At 36.7% G+C, this 24,573-nt stretch overlaps 1 protein-coding gene across 6 annotated transcripts in view; it reads right to left on the bottom strand.

Annotated features, from left to right (window-relative positions):
- Frrs1 (ferric chelate reductase 1) overlaps positions 1 to 24,573 on the bottom strand; it is an 86,513-nt gene that overhangs the window by 39,619 nt on the left and 22,321 nt on the right. For all 6 annotated transcript variants that reach the window (XM_047567187.1, XM_047567171.1, XM_047567177.1 and 3 more), the window contains exons 2-6: positions 12,105 to 12,300; positions 11,099 to 11,235; positions 9,981 to 10,075; positions 8,591 to 8,738; positions 6,181 to 6,363 (exon numbers count right to left, since the gene is read on the bottom strand). In XM_047567187.1, coding sequence (XP_047423143.1) covers positions 6,181 to 6,363; positions 8,591 to 8,738; positions 9,981 to 10,075; positions 11,099 to 11,235; positions 12,105 to 12,300 — 759 coding nt within the window. The remainder of the gene's footprint in view (positions 1 to 6,180; positions 6,364 to 8,590; positions 8,739 to 9,980; positions 10,076 to 11,098; positions 11,236 to 12,104; positions 12,301 to 24,573) is intronic.

Raw genomic sequence — 24,573 nt, 5'->3', positions numbered from 1 at the left:
TACAATCAAGAATGTGAAAAGAGAGCCTACAGAGTGGGAGAAAATCTTTTCCACATGCACTTCAGATAGAGTACTTATCTCCAAAATTTATAAAGAACTTACAAAACTTTACACCAAAAATACAAAGAGCCCAATCAATAAATGGGCCAAGGAACTGAACAGACACTTTACAGAAGAAGACAAACAGGTAATTAATAAATATATGAAAAAGCATTCAACATCTCTAGTAATTAGATAAATGCAAATTAAAACAACTCTAAGATTTCATCTTACTCCAATTAGAATGGCTATTATCAAGAACACAAACAATAGTAAATGTTGGTATGGATGTGGGGAAAAAGGCATATTTTACATTGCTGGTGGAGTTGCAAATTGGTGCAGCCACTCTGTAAAGCAGTGTGGAGAATCCTCAGAAAACTTGAAATGGACCCACCTTTTGACCCTGTTATCCCACTCTTTGGTTTATATCCAAATGACTTAAAATCAGCATACTACAGTAACACAGCCACATCAATGTTTATAGCAGCTCAGTTCACAATAGCTAGATTGTGGAACCAACCTAGATGCCCTTCAACTGATGAGTGGATAAAGAAACTGTGGTATATATACACAATGGAATATTATTCAGCCATAAAGAAGAATAATATTATGGCATTTGCAAATAAATGGATGGAATTGGAGAATGTCATGCTAAGTAAAATAAGCAAATCCCAAAAAAACCAAAGGCCAAATGTTTTCCCCGGTAAGTGGAGAATGATATACAATGAGGGTAGGGGGTGGGAATGGAGAGAAGAATGGGGGAACTTTAGATTATGTAGAAGGAAGTGGGAGGGAAGGGGTATAAAAAAAAAGGTGGAATGAGACAGACATCATTACCCTATGTACATGTATTATGACACAAATGGTATGAACCTACATTGTGTACAACCATAGAAATGAAATGATGTACCCCATTTGTGTACAATAAATCAAAATGCAGTCTGTAAAAATTAAAAGATAAATTAAAAAAATTCAAAAAAAAAGAAAGGTACACTCAAGATTTGCATATTTACAGTAGATAATAACATCAAAATAAAATACAATGGAGAATAAAAATCCATGTCAAATGTTGCAGAGAATGTGGAATTTTAAAATTCCCAAAATAAGATTTTGCAGAGACTAATTTATTTATGGGAATGCAAATTGGTATCATTAAGTAAAAGAAGATATCTATCAATCATATAATCTAATCACTTCATTCTCAGGTATATGACTAGCAGAAATTCTCTATGTGTTTTCCCTCAATCATGAGAAAGAGTATTTACCAGAGAATTCTTTTTAATGATCAAGTCTGAAAACAATCCAAATGTTCATTAACTGAGAATAGATAAATAGATTATGGTATATTCATTCAATGGAACACTACTCAGCATTACAAATGAATGAACAGAGCCTCATACAAAATGGGATTAAATTCATCAATATAACATTGCCAGAAAGAAACAAATTATCATATGATTTAATGCAAATGCTGCTTAAAATCATTAATGTTCTATTTCTTAATTCATATGGTCACTATATAGATGTGTGCACTTTGAGATAATTCTTACAATGCACATTAGTTCATGCAACTTTCTAAATATGTGAGTTATTTAAAATTTATTTAGAATAATTTAAATTTGTTATATAATTATTTCCCCCACAATAAATTTAATGAAGCTCAAAAACTTATTCTTTCATTACTAAATAAATTTCTTCTTGATATGTGGTATGTTAGTCATCTTTCTGTCCCTGTGACAAAATACTTGAGAAAAATGATCTTAAAGGAGAAAAGGATTTTTCTGGCTCACGGTTTCAGAAATTTCAGTCTGTGATTGCTTGGCCTCATTGCTTTGGGGCTGAGATGAAGCCAAACATCAAGGTTAGGAGCACATGGTGAAGCACAACTGCTCATATCAGGGTGGCCCTGGAAGTAAAGAGAGAGCAGAAAGGTCTGGGCTCTCATTATCTTCTTCCGGGGCACACCTCCAATGATCTCACATCTTTGCACTGGGTCCCACCTCCTGAAGGTTTCACCAGTAGTACCTTCTGAGCACCAATACTTCAACACCTGAGGTTTCTGGGGGACGTTGAAGACCTATACCATGACACCTGGTTATGATGTATTATTTTCTTAAATTGGTATTGGATTCTGTGTTAATATTTTAAAGGATTTTTGCTTTGATTGTGAGATTTAAATTTTAGTTTTCTTTCTGGTGCTATCTTTGTCATACTTCTTGTTACACCTAATAAAAATTTTTGCAAGTAAAAAAATAAAATAATAAAATTAAAAAATAAAAATAAAATAAAAATTCCAACAGGTATTTTCTGAAGAGTATTGAGAGTCATGTTAAAGAAGAACAATTTTCTTATTATTACTAAAGGTTCATCAAAGGTTTGAGGGATGTATTTAAGATGGTCTCAGTTGTCTTGGGAAGAGAATTCCAAAGGCTATATGAAGAATGAAATGCAGCTAGAAGTGGTGTTGCATGCCTATAGTCTCAGAGATTCAGGAGACTGAGACAGGAGGATTGTAAATCTGAGGCCAGACTCAGCAAATTTAGCAAGGCCCTAAGCAATTTAGTAAGACCCTGTCTCAAAAGAAAAAATAAAAAGGGCTGTGGATGTAGTTCAGTGATAAAGCATCCCTGGGTTCAATCCCCAGTACCAAAAAAAAAAAAAAAAAAAAAAAAAAGAATAAAATGCAGAGGGAAAATTATGGGGGCAGGAAGAATAGTGAGAGGTCCTACATCGATGCAGGAGCAGATAATAAAGGTATAAGCAAAGGCAGAGACAGTACAATGCAATAAAGAGAATTAAAGATAGAAAACAACAAGTTCAGTTTTAAAAATGTTGACTTATGTTGTCCAAGAACCTGAGACCAACCAGCAACTGGAACCCACAATCTGGAGTCCAAGAGAGATCAGAACTGGGTATATCCCAGAATTGATCATTGAGAGATTATGTATAGAGCAAGATGATGCAGGGCAAGTGTAATGCTGCAAAATATATATGTGGTATTCTTTCCCCCTTCCTGGCATGCAACTATTAAAACCTAGAAATCTCCAAATGATTTTGCCTCTTGGTATATTGGCAGCCCCTAGGTAGCTACAGTGTTAGACAGTTGGGCCTTTCCCAACCTCTGAGGAGGAGAGAGGGGCTAAATGTTAAGTTGATCACTAATGGTTAAGGATTTAATCAATCATACCTACATTAGGAAGCCTCCACAAAGAACCAGAAGCACAGGGAGCTACTGGATAGCTGAACATTTGGAGATTCCCAGATGACATGCCCTCCACATCCTTCCTCCCATACCTCCCAATATACACTTCTCTATCTGTACCTTTTGTAATATCACTTATAATAAACCAGAAAATACAAGTGTTTCACTGAGTTCCATGAATAGCTCTAGAAAATGAATTGAACCCAAGGAGGGTGCATTGGGAACCCTGACTTAAAGCCCATGGAGTCAGAAGCACATGTAAAACATCCCAGGTCAGGCTGGGGATGTAGCTCTAGTAGAGTTCTTGTCTAGCATGTGCGAGGACCTGGGTTCCATCCCCAGTACCACAAAAAAAAAAAAAAAAAAAAAAAAAAAAAAAAAACAGGTCTTGTGATTGGCATCTTAAGTAAGAGTAGGGGCAGTCTTGGGGACTGTGTCCTCAAGCTGTGGGGTCTGGCACTATCTCCAGGTATCTGGTGTCAAAACAGAATTGAATTAGAGGATACCCAGCTGATATCCACTATATAACTGATGGGTTATTTGTGGTGTGGAGAAAAATCCCCACATCTTTGGGGTCAGAGAAGTGATTTATATTGTGAGTATACAGTGGGAGAAACTGAGTCTGAGGGTTTTTTTCCTACTCAGCAGGGGAAGGAGAAGAATAGAAGCTAATGATGTATACACTTGATAGACTTTATATTATTTACAAAATATCTCAGATAGGGAAGATTTCAATACTAGGAAGTTCAGTTAAAATTCAGATATTAGCAAGTCATCATTAACAAAAATATGGAAAATTATACAGTTCATCAATTTAGTGATGAAGTTCAATACTAAAACAATTGCTATCATTAATTTACAAACCAAATTTTAAAAAGGTATGATTTAGGTTATCTAATCTGTATTCATAATATCAGATACCTTAAGCATTTAAAAGTATATTAAATACTCAAAAAATATAGCAGGTCATAAAAATACACTAAGAATTTAAAAACAACAACCCAAAATAGAAATAACCACTTTTAAAATATATTTTGAAGACGATTCATTTCCGCCAATTTAGGCAAACAGGTGTACAGATGATTTTATCATTAAATAGGATTGCTCTGTAAATCAACTGCACCTGCATAATTAAGTCTTTTTTATAAACATTTTTGATGAGTACTATACTAGAAAGAGATAAGATTTCTAATAAGATAAACATACCTTGAATTAGAGATAAAGCTTTTATGCCATTGGTGCCTGCAGTTTGGAACAGAAATAACTGGCCTATCTGCTGTCTATCCATTACCACATTCAACACAATGATAATGTCCTTTCCTCCTCCTTGCAGGCTTTATGTGACCAGTAAAAAGAAATATGCTGGTATATGAACACATGACTTTGAGCTATGAAGTGACTGAAATGAGTTGTTTTTTAAAGTGACTAGAGTACTTATCTAAGTGAGTACTGTACCTCAGAGATAAACCCTAATGAAATTATAAATTTATTCAACAAGGCCCTTGGATCCTTTCTGACTCATCCTCAAAATTTCCTTCATAGCCAGTTATATCACATTTATAAGAGCATTAACCACCTTTTGTTTTAGCTTTACAGTTATTTGATTCTTAACCCTGTTTCATCTTATGCACAAAACTTAATTGATCTTGCCAGCTCTGAAAATACCCAAAAGAACAGGCTATAGTAATTACAAATGGGAAGGAGAAAAAAATGTTTTGAACAATTGCAGCATCATCTTCCATAAAAATATATAAAACTTCCCACAAAAGCAACTTTAAAATGGGAGAGATTCAAAATTTCTAAAAAAAATTTTTAAAGCACATGTCAAACCTTGTATAACACAGATTTAAGATATAGCCTATTGTTCAAGAAAGAAGGTAGCATGTGCATTCTAAAGACAAACAGTAAACTGTTGGAGTCATGTACATATACTGAAATGTCACTACCTAAAAAATGTCCCACTTGACTTCTTATGACACTTGGGGCAGGTGTACCAGGACCAATGTGATTAAAGTGCACTTTCAGAAATAACATTAGTTCTTCTATTAGAGCCATCTCAAAGTCCCTTCCCCTTCTCCTTCTCCTTCCCCTTACCCCCTTCCCTTTTCTTTCCTTTCCTATCCATTTTTATTTGAGATCTCAAAGAAGTAGTTTATATCCTGACAGGAAGAAAACTCTTAAAAGACTCTTTTCCTTTGCTGATGTGGCAACCAGGAGCTTTCTCCACTGGTGGTCATCCAGGTCCCCCACTGCCAACTCTGCTTGAATAGGACTTATCCTGGCAGAAGGCTCTTCTTCCTTTTTGCTTTTTGCTGGGAAATCAGGATGTTTATGCACCATGTTGCTCTTCCACACCACAGCACAAGGCTGCCACCTACAGAATCACTTGATCCATTCAGCACCACCCAGGGGGAGCAACAATCAGCTGGAACAAATGCTGCTTTCTGCAGATCTGACAAAGGAGCCCACTGGTGATCAGCACATTCTATCTGCAAACACAGGTTTAATTCTGTGTGTAGGAAATTCATTGCTGACTACTAAAGCAGGGACACCAAGAGAAGGAACCAATGCTTTAGTTTTGGCCACTTGAGTAAACAAATATGGTTTGGAAAGCATTTCCAACTTGACTTATTTTGCACATTTTCTAATCATGCTCCCTGCTTCATCACAAAGAGACAGACATCAAGTGGCAAATTTACTGGGAAAAAAAAAAATCTTCCCAACTATTCTTAAGATAGCCTGGAGGTATGTAATTGCCCAAATATTAAAATCATGATACGCAGCCATTTGACTTGGAATCTTCTAAAATAGTTTCTCCTTTCCCATTCCACCCATAAGTATGATCACTTGACTGGAAGAAAGAACTAATCTACTACTGATTAAAGCTCATTCCAGTGATTCTCCTTTAATTACCACCTATATAAGTGAGAGGAACTAACCATCCATCGGTCATGAGAAAATGCAAAGGATAAATAGCCTTCTCCAGGACCGCTCATTTCCACCATCACCGACTGGGCATGTCTTGTGAAGGACAAGAAAACACAGGCCTCCTCCTTCTCTGGGTCACAGTTCAAAGGACTCCTAATACAGAATTTCTTGTTCCCACAGTCTGACGCACTGAACTAGAAAAATGACAAGGGAAAAAAAAATCTTAATTATTAAACAAGCAGTTCATTACCAATCACAGAGCAGATGCTACCTTAAAGTATGGGTTTTAATGAGAGAATTTTTTCATAAGAATTCAAACAAGGGAACAGAAGACACATCACAAATTGAAATTATTGAAACAGTAATTAGGCTGTGAACTTTTAAACTTAATGTTAATTAAAATTCGAAAAACTTTGTACTAGTTGGCCTGTAAAGGTACAAGAACATTAAAGTTTCTTTAATACACAAAATGTTTCACATTAAGCAGGTTCTAGAGCAAAATTTCTGGTAAATTTTGAAACTTCTTATGAAATGTACCCATATAGGCAATCTTGTCTAATAGATATCCTCTAGATTTCAGAAAAAGCATTTTTAAAAGCAGACAAATCCTTGGCAAGTTTTTATAATTAGATCTTGAACTCTGCTTTCAAAATTCAGATTCAAATTTGATTCTAAATTTGTAAAACTGTAAAGTAATACAAGAAAAGTAAGTTACCCTGATAAGTACCACCATTCAAGTATTAATAATTTAGTGGGAAGGAAAAAAACAAAGATCTACAGTGATTTAATCCAGAGATGCTTGGTATGGTGTATAAAAGGAAGAGTCTAAAAACAAAGTCAGTTCTACAATTTGGTAGAGCAAACAAGTCAACCTTGTTAGAATGGGCTGTGAGTATATTTCAAAAGCAAGCTAAACATTAACTTTATATATAACTAGACTAAAACTGAGCACAACAAAGTGAAGAGACCAAGCCACTAGGAACTAAGAAACATGACTTTGATCTCTGCTCCCTTCTTCACTCCACACAGTAGCCAAAGGACTGATGCCCTTTACCTTCAAGTACATAAGAGGGAAACTAAATGAAACAGATCCAGAGGTTTCTTCTAGCTCTAAAAATGCTAGAATGCTAGGGATTCTTTTTTTTTTTTAAATAGGGATTCTTAACGAACCTCCCTATAATTAGAAATAGCATGCGTAGCACAAAGAAACAGTAAAAGCTCCTACAAGAGCTAATGCCTTTTATTACTACATGGAGGAACAAGAATATTGTCAGCAAATTCCTACTAGAAAGCTGAGGTACAAACTGTTTATTCCCCTAAAACAGCTTTCAAGTAAGCATTAAGAGCTCAGTGAGAGCTCATACAAATAACAGATATTATTGTATGATCAAAAAAGTACCACTTTCATAATAACATCATCAAACATAATGTCATATACATATTTAAAAATGCAGAAAAGAAGGAAAACAAAATAAGACTAATCTTACATAGGTGTATTTATTAGTCATGTCTATGTGAACAAAGAGACAAAGACAAAAGGAAAGAGACTAGTGTTTCCTAACTATTAAGTGCCAGGCATGGATGGAAAACGTATATTCTTGCAGTGTATTAAGAGATAGATATTGTTTCTGATTCTGTAAATGAAGAAACTGAAATTAAAAATTGAGTAATCTCTCCAAATATCCACGAAAAGTAGAAAAGTTGGGGTTCAGGCCCCAACTTTGTTTTCTTAACTGTAACGAACCTGCCTCAAATCATTTTCATTATAACTACTTCTGAAGCAAGCAGTCTAATTTATCAGAATTTCCTTCAGTAGAACACTTCTTCCTAATATTTCACATACCTTTTCTAAGATGTTTTCTCAATCATCTTTCTCAATTTAATTCTTTTGAATCAGAGGGCCTAGATGAAATTCTAACCAATGAGTTGTAAGAAACTTTCTGGAGTTCAGCACACAGAATTCCTCAGTACTCTTTAACCTTTATGAAATAAGATATGACTCATACCACCACTTCAAGAATCTCCCTCAAATCTTGTCTAAATTCCATTTAAGATTCCTCTGTGTTTGACTCTGGGTCACAAGGAAAGAAGAAAGGAAGGAGTGAGCTTCCTCAGATTTATTTTAAAATGAACATATATCCACTTATTAGTATAGAGTACATGAGAATGTTATAACCACACCTTCATCATGCAGGGTGTCTTCCATTTCTTTATTCCTACCTATAAATCATACTGTTGCCATGAAACTTCCTTCAGACTTCTACAGAAAGTCCAAAAACTTGCTGTCACAACCCAGAACAGCTACTTCTCTATGCACTTTGCCAAGAATAGAACCACAATTTCCAAGAAATTGTTTTTTTTTTTTTTTTTTCTATTGTTACTTTCTATTGCATTTGGTTAAGATATAAAAACGTTACTTACTGGTTTGGTTAAATGGGAAACTGGAGGTGGTGTCAATGATGGTGATACTGTAGCTTCAGGTGTTGTAAAAGGAAGTGCATTTGGTTGGGAAATTATCTGACTAGGAACCTTCACCCAGTAGGTTTTATACTTCACAACAACTGTGACTCTGAAAAGCAGTACCAGTGAGATTAGACAAAACACTGATTACGGTCCATCATAATTAAATCAAAACTTTAAAGGAAGGAAAAGGTAGATAGGAGGATGAACTAGGAACTCACCTGAGGCAAATCTCTAATGACTCTTCCACCCCATCACTAAATGAACTTGAATTATTCTCTACCCCACTCCTCTCTTTTCTTGCTCCTCTGTTCTTTGGGCATGCTAACAGCAGCCTGAGTGCCAGACTCAAGGACTAACTTTCACAGATTTCTGCTCCTTAATATATAAAGAACAAACTTCTACTCATTTCACAGTATACCATCCACATTCTTCCAAAGGGCATGAATAGCAGGCAGCTACAGCAAGGAGCTCTATAGGGGCTGCAAAAGCAATAACCTGCTCTCACCAGGATCATACTCCCTTTCTCATGTTCCACCCAACACACAGTGCAATGCTGTTACTGTGTCCTGGGGATCTGTGTGCAAAGTTAAACAGAAAATAAAGACATGTCAGGTGAGCAATCTTCCCTTGAAATATACATCTGTAACACCACTCAGGAATCCTTATAAGGATTTATGACATTCCTTTTCCCCTTGCACAGGAACAAGGAACTATAATAATAAATTTTTATAATTCTGAGAAGCAATGCAGGGTTTAATTTTCTAACTATTTAAACTATAAGATGTAATGTTGCCAAAAAGCACTTTTTTTTTTTTTTAAGGTACCAGGGATTAAACCCAGGGGTGCTTAACCACTGAGCTATATATTCCCAGTCCTTGTCATTTTTTATTGTGAGACAGAGTCTTGCTAAGTTGCTAGGGGCCTCACTAAATTGCTGAGACTGGCTTTGAACTTGTGATTCTCCTGCCTCAGCCTCCCCAGCTGCTGGGATTAGAAGTGTGCCACTGTGCCCAGCAGGAGCACACATTTTACAAAGTGTTATTCCATATGTCATGTACACTCAAGTATTAACTGATGGCTCTTGTGAGTATTACAGTAGTGCTATACTTCAATCACTTGACAAATGTCTACCATGTGCTTATTCAGTGCCATGATCTAGTCTAGATGCTGGTTATACACAGGTGAAATAAAACAACAAGAAAGCCAAACAAACCATTGCATCAGTAAGCTGTTATCATTACTATACCAAAACTGTCTATACAAGTGAAGGTCCAATAGCATAGAAATGACATAAACCCTTATGGTTTCAATTATATTGGTTAATAGAGATGTAAACTCTTATACTCACAAAAACTGTATGTGATTCGGGGCACTGCTTGGAGCATTCCAGTAGACTTTAATTTCTGTTTTTTTGGATGAACTTGTGTGACTCACAGCTGATCCCTGAAATAAAGTGGAAAGAACTACCATTCAGTCACCCAATACCTCAGCATGGCTGTAAATGCTATCATTTTGCAAAGTAATTTATCACAGTATGACCATGGCATTATGGTGAAAATGATTTTAATTAGAACAAGGACTCAGGGACACAATAAACACATGTGGATTGATTATAGTAGAAGTTAGCTCTATGAATAAATAATCATCAGAAATTTAAAAACTGAAAGGAGTCACAATGTATTAATGCTATACGGAGCTTGCTCATTATTTCATTTGCACTCTAAATCTATATTCCTTCCATTAATAAAATTCAGAAGATGACTCAAAAGAAAACTCCCTGCCTCCAAATACATATTAAGGCATTTTAGTAACTTTTTTTTCTTTTGAGCAATCTTGTTTTCCACTTTTTTTCACCTGGCAAACCCCTACTCGTGCTTTACAGCCTAGCATAGAGGTCAGCTCCTCCAACATACTCTGAATCAATTCCCTCCAGTCTGTAGGTGGTCCCTCTGCCGTGCTTCCCATCATCTACCATACTATTCTACTGATGCATCTGTCCTGTGTCCACATGCTCTTCTTTTGCATCTTATCTCCTGTGTCCATTTGTTCTACTGACATGTAAGGGTGTGGGTTCTTCAAGGAAAAACAGGAAGTCTCATTCATCACTGTATCCCTTGCAAGTTCCTGGTATAATAAATGTTTATTAAATGAATGAATGAATGAATGACAAAATTAGGTCTATCCCATTATAAAATTCTATCTTCAATATTAAAACTTTTCAAAAACCAATATAATAAGAGTCAATATAATACAAAGCATCACAGACTGTAAGCTCGTCAAGCTATTGTCGTACCTTTTCTACATGGCTGATGTGTAAGTTTATATCACAAGTTAAATAGGGGGAACGTCTGAGCATTGTGAATCTATGTAAATGTCTACAATAGATGGGAAACATTATCGTGTGCCTTGCAACCACCACCCCATTGTGAAAAGACCCCAAGGAAAGGTATGAAAATCAACTGGAACCTGGATATCTTCACAAGTCAGAAGCTGTGACACTTGACTGTCAGTCAACGTGAAGGAGCCAACAGGAAAGCCATTCAAATCCTCAGCATTACGAGCTTCTAAGAGAAAGCCTTTAAATTGTGGTCCTGACAAAGTCACTAAGAAACAAATAAAAACACAAGTTGAAAGATCCCAAAAAGGAGTGTTTAGAGAAGGTACACCATAGTTTGAATCAGGTATGCATACATAAAACAACTCCTGAAGAGAAAAGAGTAGAACTGGCCCTGCAGACAAAAAGTGTCTAAACTGTGCTACATAGGGCACTCACTGTGTGAGATACCGAACGCCATTGCTCCAGAGGGGAAAGCCAGGTGACAGCCACGGGGCAGTCCATAGGGCAAAGTGAGTATGGAAAAAGCTAGATAAAATAAATGTCTGTCTTTATTACAAATTCCTTAGGGTCTTTAATATTCTACTGTGATGTGAAATTCTTGGGAGATATATCTAATACACAGATATTAAACATAAATAAAATAAACTTATTTTTTCCATAAACTTATTTTTTCTTTTTGTTGTTAAAGATCACGTATTAATAACTTTGCATTTCTACAGCCACAGAAAACAATTTGCAAACTGCTATAAAGGATATATTTTTAACAGGTCACATTTTGCCAGAAGTACTGGGGAATTATAAGAGATTACTTCAGGACAGAAAAGTGTTTATTATATTTTAAACAAGGTAAACCAAGCTCTATTTTCTTCTTCTACTGAGTTAATAGTATTATTAATAAATATATATTAAGTAATGATTAAAAACATTTTAAAACCTGTTCAGAATAGGGAGTAGATATGTCACCTAAGTAATATGGTCAACTGTAACAAACAAAAAATAGGAAGATGATGGTATCTTCCAAATCCAAGTGACCGAACAAATTTAAATGAATAATTCAAACCCAATACTAATAGAGGTCAATAGACAGTAAAAAGAGTGAAACCCAAGCGTAAATAATCATTTCCAGCACAGTACCTTCGATTCGATCTCCTGGTCTGAATGTCACCTGACTGACTGTGATGTGGTGAACGGGGTCAGTCTGTGGGCTGTGACCGTGTTCAGGAATCATTCCATGGCATGATTGTGTCACTCTTCCATTGGGATAATTAGCCACAGAACTAATATACAACAGAAATACGAAGACACCAGGAATAAATCCAGGAACTGCCATCTTGAAAAGAAGATTACAAGCACATCATTTTCAGATATAATTAAAGTATAAAAGCTTTTACAACACAGGACAGTAATTCTAAATAGCCGCTTGCCTTCCCTGTTCACTACCCACATTCTCAAAATAAGTACTAAAAGGAATGCCTTCAGTGAAGTGTGACCCGGACTTGAATCTCAGCAATGCCACATAACAGTTGAAACTTTGGGCAAATCACTTAAGCCTCTACTTCCTTACCTGAAAAATGAGGAAACTAAGACCCTCCTTTCAAAGTTATTTAAATAAAATGAAGATGCAGCCCGAAGTCTGAAAACAAATGCTTTCATTAGTATGATGAGGATAATAAACTGGTTCAATAAAAACAAAAGGCCTTATTTCACTTCATCTGAGAAAGCTTAAAGAAATGACTCTTCTGGACCTAAATATCATCACCTGAATAAACCTCTGGTATGACTTCTCTCAACTTCCCATTAAACTAATCACAATGCTAAGGTGGATTATTAATTTTCAATACTGAAAAGTAAAGAAAGCAGACAACCAAGTGCCAGAGACAATATTTCTATCACCTATGATTGCAGATACTGCTAAATCAAGAAACACAATGGTCAGCCCACACCATCTTCCTCGGACAAGCTGTGTACTAGAAAACCAGCTGCTTTATGCAAGTTCCTCCCTTTTCAAGGCCAGATCAACCACTTCACTTCAGGCATACACTCTGGACCCCAAAACCACAGCATTCAGCAAGGCTGGAGGCAGCTGGCCAAGGACATGTTCACAGAGTTAAGGCTGTGAACAGGTCGCAAACAGAAAAGCCCAAGAAGCAATTCATTCTCCACAGAAGTGGAATTTTCTAGATTATACATCTAGACATAGACAAAAACAGCCTTAGAGTCCCTGGAACAAATTACCATTTTACAGTTACATAAACAAAGAGAAACAAGTTAATCAGAGCCTCATCTGGTGGGGTTTTATTAGAGTTTAACTGACTGCTCTAGCCTTTCCCCAACTCCAAAGCCCAACTCCAGACTACCCGACACCCTGCCACACTCACGGGTTAGAGGTGTGGAAGGCTGATAAAGAGTTGTTAATAATTCACTGCTCAGGGGCAGAGGGGTATTGAAAGACTATGTGAACCTACTCATAGCTCCCACTACTCTCTACCACATCACAAAAGCCCTATTTACAGCAGTGTCTTTTATTCAGTGCATACACCCAGCTATTAAAAAAAACACAAGGCAATAAACAGCAAAAACACAATTTAAAGAGACAGACCAAGTATCAGAACCAGAATTGGATATGGTAAGAATGCTGGAATATAAACAATTATGATTCAGAAGCTAAGGGTGGGGGCGATCCAAGATGGCAGCCTAGAGGGAGACTGCACCCCCGGTCGCTCCAGAACCCAGGAGTTAAAAGGGGGAGGCATTGAGAGACTCGGACTGAAATAGAGCCACGGGTGAGTCTGCCCACTGGGTAAAGCTTGTCCCGGGTGGCAGGCCCAGATAGAGGTGGCTTATCGGAGCCGGGCAGGGCAGCTAGAGTCATCCACAGGCAGCCCTGCGCACTCCAGCGGTGGGCCCCGCCCACACAGCCAGCTTCTCCAGGTTCTCCGAACGGAACTGGCCCGCTAGTGAGAGCCTTTCTGACCAGAGCAGGCTCCGAGTCCCGGAGCCGCTGCAGCGCAGTGTACTCCTGCAAAGAACCACCGGAGAGCCTCGATCTGCAAGCAGCCTCAGGGATCAGGGCAGGGCAGCCGGAGACCTCTTCAGGCGGCTCTGCCCACTCCGGCTGCGGGCTCTCTTCACGGGGCGATCCAAGATGGCGGCCTAGAGGGAGACTGCACCCCCGGTCACTCCAGAACCCAGGAGCTAAGAGGGGGAGGCATTGAGAGACTCGGACTGAAATAGAGCCACGGGTGAGTCTGCCCACTGGGTAAAGCTCAGCCCGGGTGGCAGGCCCAGATAGAGGTGGCTTAGCGGAGCCGGGCAGGGCAGCTAGAGTCTTCCCAAGGTAGTCTTCCACACTCCGGCAGTGGGCTCTTCCCACACGGCCAGCTGCATGGTGCAGGCCCACAGTGAGAGCATTTCCGCACAGAGCCAGTTCCAAACCGTGGAACCAGTAGGGGGCTAGGGGCAGTTTTCTTCGGATGAGCTGCTTTACCAGATTCCTCCAAGACATCAGGCTACTGAAGGCTGGGAGGTGATACACTGGAAATCTACTGGGACACTATAAGCCAATAGTGGAAAACTGCAATATCTCAGGGTCCCACTGACAACTGACCATTATGAGAAAACAAGGGAAGAAAATGTCCCAAACAAACCTAGATACTACATCAATAAAACCCAATGACAGCACAGCAGAAGAAATGTCAGAAAGGGAGTTCAGAATGTATGTAATTAAAACGATCAGGGAAGCTAATGAGGAGATGAAAGAGCAAATGCAGGCATTGAAGGAGGAGATGAAAGAGCAAATGCAGGCATTAAATGATCGCACCAATCAACAGTTAAAAGACCAAATATGGGAAGCAAGAGATCATTTCAATAAAGAGTTAGAGATACTGAAAAAAAACCAAACTGAAATCCTTGAAATGAAGGAAACAATAAACCAAGTTAAAAACTCCATAGAAAGCATAACCAATAGGATAGAACACCTGGAAGACAGAACCTCAGACATTGAAGACAAATTATTTAATCTTGAAAGCAAAGTTGGCCAAACAGAAAAGATGGTAAGAAATCATGAACAGAATCTACAAGAATTATGGGATATCATGAAAAGGCCATATTTAAGAATTATTGGGATTGAGGAAGGCTTAGAGAAACAAACCAAAGGAATGAACAATCTATTCAATGAAATAATAACAGAAAATTTCCCAAATCTGAAGAATGAAATGGAAAACCAAGTACAAGAGGCTTATAGAACTCTAAACATACAAAATTACAACAGACCCACACCAAGGCACATTATTATGAAAATACCTAACATACAAAATAAAGACAGAATTTTAAAGGCCGAGAGAGAAAAGAACCAAATTACATTCAGGGGGAAACCAATAAGAATATCAGCAGATTTTTCAATCCAGACCCTAAAAGCTAGAAGGGCCTGGAACAACATATACCAAGCCCTGAAAGAAAACGGATGCCAACCAAGAATCTTATACCCAGCAAAACTTACCTTCAAATTTGACGATGAAATAAGATCCTTCCATGATAAACAAAAGCTAAAGGAATTTACAAAAAGAAAGCCAGCATTACAGAACATTCTCAGCAAAATATTCCATGAGGAAGAGATGAAAAACAACGATGCAAATCAGCAACAGGAGGCGCTAGCCTAAAGGAATAGCCAAATAAAGGAGAAACCAAATCATGTCAAAAACAAATATGAGTCAATTGACTGGGAATACAAATCATATCACAATAATAACCCTGAATGTTAATGGCCTGAATTCATCAATCAAAAGACACAGACTGGCAGATTGGATTAAAAAGAAAAATCCAACAATATGCTGCCTGCAAGAGACTCATCTCATAGAAAGAGACACCCATAGACTAAAGGTGAAAGGATGGGGAAAAACATACCATGCACACGGACACAGCAAAAAAGCTGGAGTATCCATCCTCATCTCAGATAATGTGGACTTCAAACCAAAACTAGTCAGAAGGGATAAAGAAGGACATTACATGCTGCTTAAGGGAAGCATAAATCAGCAAGACATAACAATCATAAATATCTATGCCCCGAACATTGGCTCATCCACGTACATCAAACAAATCCTTCTCAATTCCAGAAATCAAATAGACCACAACACAATAATACTAGGCGATTTTAACACACCTCTCTCACCACTGGATAGATCGTCCAAACAAAAATTGAATAAAGAAACTATAGATCTCAACAACACAATCAGCAATTTAGACTTAACGGACATATATAGAATATACCATCCAACAAAGAACGAATACACTTTCTTCTCAGCAGCACATGGATCCTTCTCTAAAATAGACCATATTTTATGCCACAAAGCTACTGTTAGCAAATACAAGAAGATAGAGATACTACCTTGTACTCTATCAGATCATAATGGATTGAAATTAGAAATAAATGACAGAATAAAAAACAGAAACTTCTCCAATACCTGGAGACTAAATAATACACTATTATATGATGAATGGATAACAGAAGACATCAGGAGGGAAATAAAAAAATTCTTAGAAGTAAACGAGAACAAAGACACATCATAGCAAAATCTCCGGGACACTATGAAAGCAGTACTTAGAGGAAGATTTATTTCATGGGGTGCATTCAAAAAAAGAAGTAGAAATCAACAAATAAACGACTTAACACTACAGCTCAAAGCACTAGAAAAAGAAGAGCAGACCAATACCAAAAGTAGTAGAAGACAGGAAATAGTTAAAATCAGAGCCGAAATCAACGAAATCGAAACAAAAGAAACAATCGGAAAAATTAACAAAATAAATAGTTGGTTCTTTGAAAAAATAAATAAAATTGATAAACCCTTAGCCACACTAACAAAGAGAAAGAGGGAGAAAACTCAAATTACTAAAATTCGGAATGAACAAGGAAACATCACAACAGACACGAGTGAAATACAAAACATAATTAGAAGCTATTTTGAAAATCTATACTCCAACAAAACAGAAAACCTCGAAGACATCAACAAATTTCTAGAGACATATGAACTACCTAAACTGAACGAGGAGGACATACACAACTTAAATAAACCAATTTCAAGCAATGAAATAGAAGAGGTCATCAAAAGCCTACCAACAAAGAAAAGTCCAGGACCAGATGGGTTCTCAGCCGAGTTCTACAAAACCTTTAAAGAAGAGCTCATTCCAATACTCCTCAAACTATTCCATGAAATAGAAGAGGAGGGAACCCTCCCAAACTCGTTCTATGAAGCCAATATCACCCTGATACCTAAACCAGACAGAGACACATCGAGGAAAGAAAATTTCAGACCAATATCCTTAATGAACATCGATGCAAAAATTCTCAACAAAATTTTAGCAAATCGCATACAAATATATATTAAAAAGATAGTGCACCACGATCAAGTGGGTTTTATCCCAGGGATGCAAGGTTGGTTCAACATTCGGAAATCAATAAATGTCATTCACCATATCAACAGACTTAAAGTTAAGAATCACATGATTATTTCAATAGATGCAGAAAAAGCATTTGATAAAATACAGCATCCCTTCATGCTCAAAACACTAGAAAAAATTGGGGTAGTGGGAACATTCCTAAACATTATAAAGGCAATCTATGCTAAGCCCATGGCTAATATCATTCTAAATGGTGAAAAACTGAAAGCGTTCCCCCTAAAAACTGGAACAAGGCAGGGATGCCCTCTTTCACCGCTTCTATTCAACATCGTCCTTGAGACTCTAGTCAGAGCAATCAGACAAACCAAAGAAATTAAAGGGATACGAATAGGAAAAGAAGAACTCAAACTATCCCTGTTCGCTGATGACATGATTATATATTTAGAGGAACCTGGAAATTCCACCAGAAAACTTTTAGAACTCATAAGTGAATTCAGTAAAGTAGCAGGTTACAAGATCAATGCTCATAAATCCAATGCATTTTTATACATAAGTGATGAATCTTCAGAAAGAGAAATTAGGAAAACTACCCCATTCACAATAGCATCGAAAAAAATAAAATACTTGGGAATCAATCTCACAAAAGAGGTGAAAGACCTCTACAATGAGAACTACAGAACACTAAAGAAAGAAATTCAAGAAAACCTTAGAAGATGGAAAGATCTCCCATGTTCCTGGATAGGCAGAATTAATATCGTCAAAATGGCTATACTACCTAAAGTGCTATACAGATTCAATGCAATTCCAATTAAAATCCCAATGATGTACCTTGCAGAAATAGAGCAAGCAATTATGAAATTCATCTGGAAGAATAAAAAACCTAGAATAGCTAAAGCAATCCTCAGTAGCAAGAGCGAAGCAGGGGGTATTGCAATACCAGATCTTCAACTCTACTACAAAGCAATAGTAACAAAAACGGCATGATATTGGTACCAAAATAGACAGGTAGATCAATGGTACAGAAATGAGGATGTGGACACAAACCCAAATAAATACAATTTTCTCATACTAGACAAAGGTTCCAACAATATGCAATGGAGAAAAGATAGCCTCTTCAACAAATGGTGCTGGGAAAACTGGAAAACTATATGCAATAGAATGAAATTAAACCCCTATCTCTCACCCTACACAAAACTCAACTCAAAATGGATCAAGGACCTCGGAATCAGACCAGAGACCCTGCATCTTATAGAAGAAAAAGTAGGTCCAAATCTTCAACTTGTTGGCTTAGGATCAGATTTCCTTAACAGGACTCCCATAGCACAAGAAATAAAAGCAAGAATCAACAACTGAGATAGATTCAAACTAAAAAGCTTTCTCTCAGCAAAGGAAACTATCAGAAATGTGAAGAGAGAGCCAACAGAGTGGGAGAATATCTTTGCCAACCATACCTCAGATAGAGCGCTAATTTCCAGAATCTATAAAGAACTCAAAAAACTCTACACGAAGAATACAAATAATCCAATCAACAAATGGGCTAAGGAAATGAACAGACACTTCACAGAAGAAGATGTACAAGTAATCAACAGATATATGAAAAAATGTTCAACATCCCTAGTAATAAGGGAAATGCAAATCAAAACTACCCTAAGATTTCATCTCACCCCAATTAGAATGGCGATTATCAAGAATACAAGCAACAATAGGTGTTGGCGAGGATGTGGTGAAAAAGGAACACTCATACATTGCTGGTGGGGTTGCAAATTAGTGCAGCCACTCTGGAAAGCAGTGTGGAGATTCCTCAGAAAGCTTGGAATGGAAACACCATTTGACCCAGCTATCCCACTCCTTGGCCTATACCCAAAGGACTTAAAATCAGCATACTACAGAGATACAGCCACATCAATGTTCATTGCTGCTCAATTCACCATAGCCAGATTGTGGAACCAACCTAGATGCCCTTCAGTTGATGAATGGATAAAGAAACTGTGGCATATTTATACAATGGAATATTACTCCGCAATGAAGAATGATAAAATTATGGCATTTGTAGGCAAATGGTCGAAATTGGAGAATATCATGCTAAGTGAGATAAGCCAATCTCAAAAAACTAAAGGACGAATGATCTCGCTGATAAGCGGATGAGGACATATAATGGGGGGTGGGACGGGCTAGCATTAGGTTTAGGGTTAGGTTTAGAGTTAGGCTAAGGAGAGCGGTAAGAATGAAGGAAAGAAGGACTGTGTAGAGGGAAAAGAGGGGTGGGAGGGGTGGGAGGGGTGGGGGGAAGGGAAAAATAAAATAAACATCATTACCCTATGTAAACGTAAAAAAAATAAAAAAAATAAATAAAAAAAATTTCAAATAAAAAATAAAAATAAAAAAAAAAAAAGAAGCTAAGGGTTCTAATGGATAAAGTAGACAGCATGAAAAACCAAAAGCAAGGTGAGCAGAAAGGGGCAGTCTAAGAACCCAAAGGAAAAGCTTGCACCCACTAACAAAAAATTTTTAAATGTCTTTGATGGGCTTCTTGGTAAACTGTACATATCTGAAGAAAAGAATCTCTGAACTTGAAGATAGTTCAATAGAAACCATCAAACTGAAAAACAAACAAATACAGTATCCAAGTGCCATGGGACTAGGGTTAAAGGTGTAACACACACCTGATGGCAATTTCCAAAGAAAAGAAAAAAATCTGAGAAATATTTGAGACCATAATGACTGATAATTTCCCCAAAATTAATACCAGACACCAAATAACAGATCCAGAAACCTTAGAAAACACCAAGAGCGATTTAGAAAAAAAAAAAAAAAAAAAGGTGTATGTGGCATATTTGACAGCTAGTTTATGTGTCAACTTGACTAGGCTAGGGATGCCATGATAGCTGATAAAACATTAGTTTGAAGTATGTGAGGATGTTTCTGGAAGAGATCAACATTTCAGACTAAATAATGAAGATCTCCTCACCAGTGTGGGTGGGCATTATCAAATCAAATAGAACAAAGGAAGAAGGGTGAATTCCCTCTTTTTTCTTGAGTTGGGATATCCATCTTTTTCTGCTGTGGGATATCAGTACTCCTGGTTCTCAGGTTAGAAATGACAAAATGTCTGCTCTCAGATCATAAATGGAATTAAACTAGAAACCAATAACAACAACAAAAATAACAGATGGAAAAATCCCCAATACTTGGAAATTAAACAACATACTTCTAAATAACATAGGGTCACAGAAATCTCCAAAATAAATTAAAAATACTTTGAACTAAATGAAAATTAAAAATACAACTTATTAAAATTTGTAGAATGCAGCAAAGGTAGTGTTAGAGGGGAATTTGTAGCATGGAATGCATATATCATTTTGTAAACAAACTCTTCATTGGATCAAAATTAAAGTACAGGAATTCCTTCTAAATCCCAGAAACTGTGCTGGGGAACTACACACATTAACCAATTTTGCATCCTGTATTAGGAGCTACCAAGTAGACAGCATAGGGTGTATACCTCTATCTTTTATCTAACATCAAAGCTAAATAGAAGCCAGGTGCCATGGTACATGCCTGTAAACCCAGCAGCTTGGGAGGTTGAGGCAGGAAGATTGCAAATTCAAAGCCAGCCTCAGCAAAAGAGAGGTGATAAGCAACTCAGTGAGACTTTGTCTCTAAATAAAATACAAAATAGAGCTGGGAATGTGACTCAGTGGTCAAGTGCCCCTGAGTTCCATCTTCAGCACTGAAAAAAAGAAAAAAAGCTAAATAGAATTCTTCTTGTTTAAAGATAAGCAAAGGAACAGATGAACCAGTCAAGAGATTCAGAAAAACAAACAAACAAACAAAAAAATCTTTACCAGAAGAAAAGCACAATATTTATCTGTAGATTTAGAAGAATAACTTTTTAAGTGGCTGATTACTAGCCAGGTGTGCTGGCAATGCCTGTAAATCTCAGAGGCTCCAGAGGCTTCAGAGGCTGAGGCCGCAGTATTACAAATTCGAGGCCAGGCTCAGCAACTAAGTAAGATCCTATGCAACTCAGTGAGACCCTGTTTCAAAATCAAAAATAAAAAGGGCTTGGGGTATGGTTCAGGGGTTAAGAACCCCTGGGTTCAATCCTTGATACCAAAATAAATAAATAAATAAAACAAAATGGTTGTTTATTATAGGAAACAGAATATTTGAGAAAATAACTACTAAAAAGCAGAGTATTAGGAGAGTTTTCAGTGAAAATCTTGGCTTCTGAGTCCTTTTGTCAAAGAAAGATCTGCTGTTAGAGTTGGATCTGATATTAGGACCAAGAAATATGCACAGGAGAAGATCACAGTCAGTTCAAACCACGCAATCTTGGCCAAGTTATTATAGAGATTAAATGCAGTCATGTACCATTTATCTTAAGAATGGCACAATGGGAAGAGTTAGTTCAGTTTAGCGAGTATTTATTTGGCACTGATCTTCTATGGAAGTGGAAACCAGACTTGATGTCTAGTCTCTGCTGTGCACTAAGCAGATGAATAACATCAACCAAGTCAGTCACTAAATCTAAGTCTGTTTATCGTTTGCAAAATATAGCACGCAAACTAGGAGAATTGAAAACCAACCTCAATTCTGAAATGTTACAATTTGAAAGTAAATCAGAAAAGCATACTGGAAATAATTTGAATAAGAAGTTCAAGATGGGAAAGGCGAGTGTGTGAAACAAGGCCATGGGCATTCATTAAGAAAATACCAAAACAACAAAGGAGGAAGGGGACAATATCAACTGCTTTGTTCTTTGTCAAATGCTGACTGTTCCAGGTCAAGTTCTATTTTCTTAACAATAGCTAATGATGGTTTTCCAGTTAATGGTTTAAGGAGCAACTTTTAAAATTTATTAGCCAAACTGCATCAACAACAAGATAATTATAATAGGAAAAGGAATAGAAGTCATGCACAGAAACATTCATGCTAAAATTATGGAATGTTGATAAGAAACTATATTATGAGATTACCCTTCAAGCATGGGAATTTAGGTGGAATTTTTAAAAATCATTAATATTCACATTCTACTGCATATCTTATGACATATCTTTTCAATCCAGGACAAGGACAGATCTATAATTTAAAAGATTAAAATACAGGTTATCTTAATTATGTGAAATATTCCCAAACCTGATGAGATTTTACAGTTTTCTTTCTTGTTTAAAAGGCACTTAATAAAAGGATATAATGACTACTCATAACATGTTTTACAAACATCTCACATAAGGATAATTCCTCAAAACAAGTTTTTAATACTATAAATACAAAACTCCTATACTTAGATGTAAACGTGATCTTGGTCCACAGGGGCAAGTGATATTAATCAGGATAATATATTTATTACAACAAAGTAAAACTAAAATAAAAAAGAAGAATCCAATTGAAAATGTTTAGATCTAAGAAAGTTATTAAAGGAGGAGTTGTTAACTAAAGTGTTTTTCTATTCTTTTTAATTAATTGCTCATGAAGTATATTTTTATTATGTGACCCCAAGCACATAAAAGAATAAGATAAAATGGGGAAAAACATGTATTTTACAACCATGTTAGTGCTGGAGGTGTTGCCAAGTGGTTAGAGCACTTTTCTAATATGTGTGAAGCACTCTTTTTAATCCCTAGCACTGAAAAACTTTAAAAATTTTTTTTTAATTAAAAAATTCCAGCCAGGCATGTGGTACATGCCTGCAATCCCAGCAGGTAGGGAGGCTAAGGCAGAAGGATTGCAAGTTCAAAGTCGGTCTTAGAAATTTAGCAAGGTCCTCAGCAACTTAGCAAGACCCTGCCTCAAAATAAAACATAAAAAGGACTGGGGATGAGGCTCAGTGGTTAATGCTACTAGGTTCAATCTCTGATTAAAAAAAAAAAAAAAAAAAAAAAATCCATGTCAGATAATTAAGTTAGCGAATAACTAATCAAGTCATTTAAATTACATTCAATTACATTCAAATTCTAGCTCTTATTATTAGTCATCATTTTAAATGAATAAATTAAAGGAGTTCAAAAGTTTACATGCAGACTAAAAATTGTGGGAATTCAGCCCAGTAACACCCCCTCTTCTTCACCCAAGATAAGTGTGGCAAGCACTCAGAGTGGTGACTGATGGGTGGGTACTTATAAAGAATGAGCTGCAAAAATGTAACAGTGACCAAAATATTTCACTATAAATCATATGGAGATTCCTCAGAAAATCTGGAATGGAACCACCATTTGACCCAGCTATCCAACTCCTTAGTATATACTCAAAGGACTTAAAATCAGCATAGTACAGTGATACAGTCACATCAAGGTTTATAGCAGCTCAATTCATAAATAGCTAATCTATGGACCCAACTTAGGTTTCATTCATCTTTCAAGAGATGAATGGATAAAGAAAATGTGGTATATATACACAACAGAATATTACTCAGCCTTAAAGAAAAATGAAATGATGGCATTTGTCGGTAAACGGATGGAGCTGGAAACTATCATACTAAGTGAACTAAGACAGTCCCCAAAAACCAAAGGTTGAATGTTCTCTCTGATATGGGGGGAGGGAAGTTCATTGGATTAAACAAAGAGGAATGAAAGGAAGGGAGAAGGGATAGGAAAAAAGACAGTAGAATGAATTGGACATAACTTCCCTATGTTCATATACGAATATACCACCAGTGAAACTCCACATTATGTAAATGACAGGAATGGGATTCTAGTCAGAATAAGCTTACACTTCATGCATGTATGTGTCAAAATGCACTCAACTGTCATGTATATCTAAAAAGAAAAAAATTTTAAAAATAGGATTATAGTTTTACCCTAGACAAAAAGGGAAGAGTACATAGAGAAAGAGGAAAAGAAACAAACATTTGGTGAGAATATGGCAGTTACACCTGATGTAATCTTTACAATAAGCAGATCTTATCTTCCATATTAGAGTTGAGGATGTACCTCAAGTCACACATACTTTTAGAATTGGAACCTAAATAAACAGCTACATCCTTGTTCAACGTCTATATCATTGTTTCCTACTTGGAGAGAGAAGAAAGTGAGCAGGTTCAGCAAAAACCCAAATTTCACAATGAACAATGTGAATGGCAGGCATATTGCAACACAAATGTTGAAATCTAAATAGCCCTACCTAATTCAGAATGTTGAGTCTACTTTATAATCTGAGTAGCAATGTAGAGATGCCTTACATAGAACTAAAATCCAAAAAGAATGGATAT

Source organism: Sciurus carolinensis, chromosome 1, assembly GCF_902686445.1.
Source record: "Sciurus carolinensis chromosome 1, mSciCar1.2, whole genome shotgun sequence".
Classification (NCBI taxonomy): Eukaryota; Metazoa; Chordata; class Mammalia; order Rodentia; family Sciuridae; genus Sciurus; species Sciurus carolinensis.
This window is presented reverse-complemented; position numbering and strand designations above follow the sequence as displayed.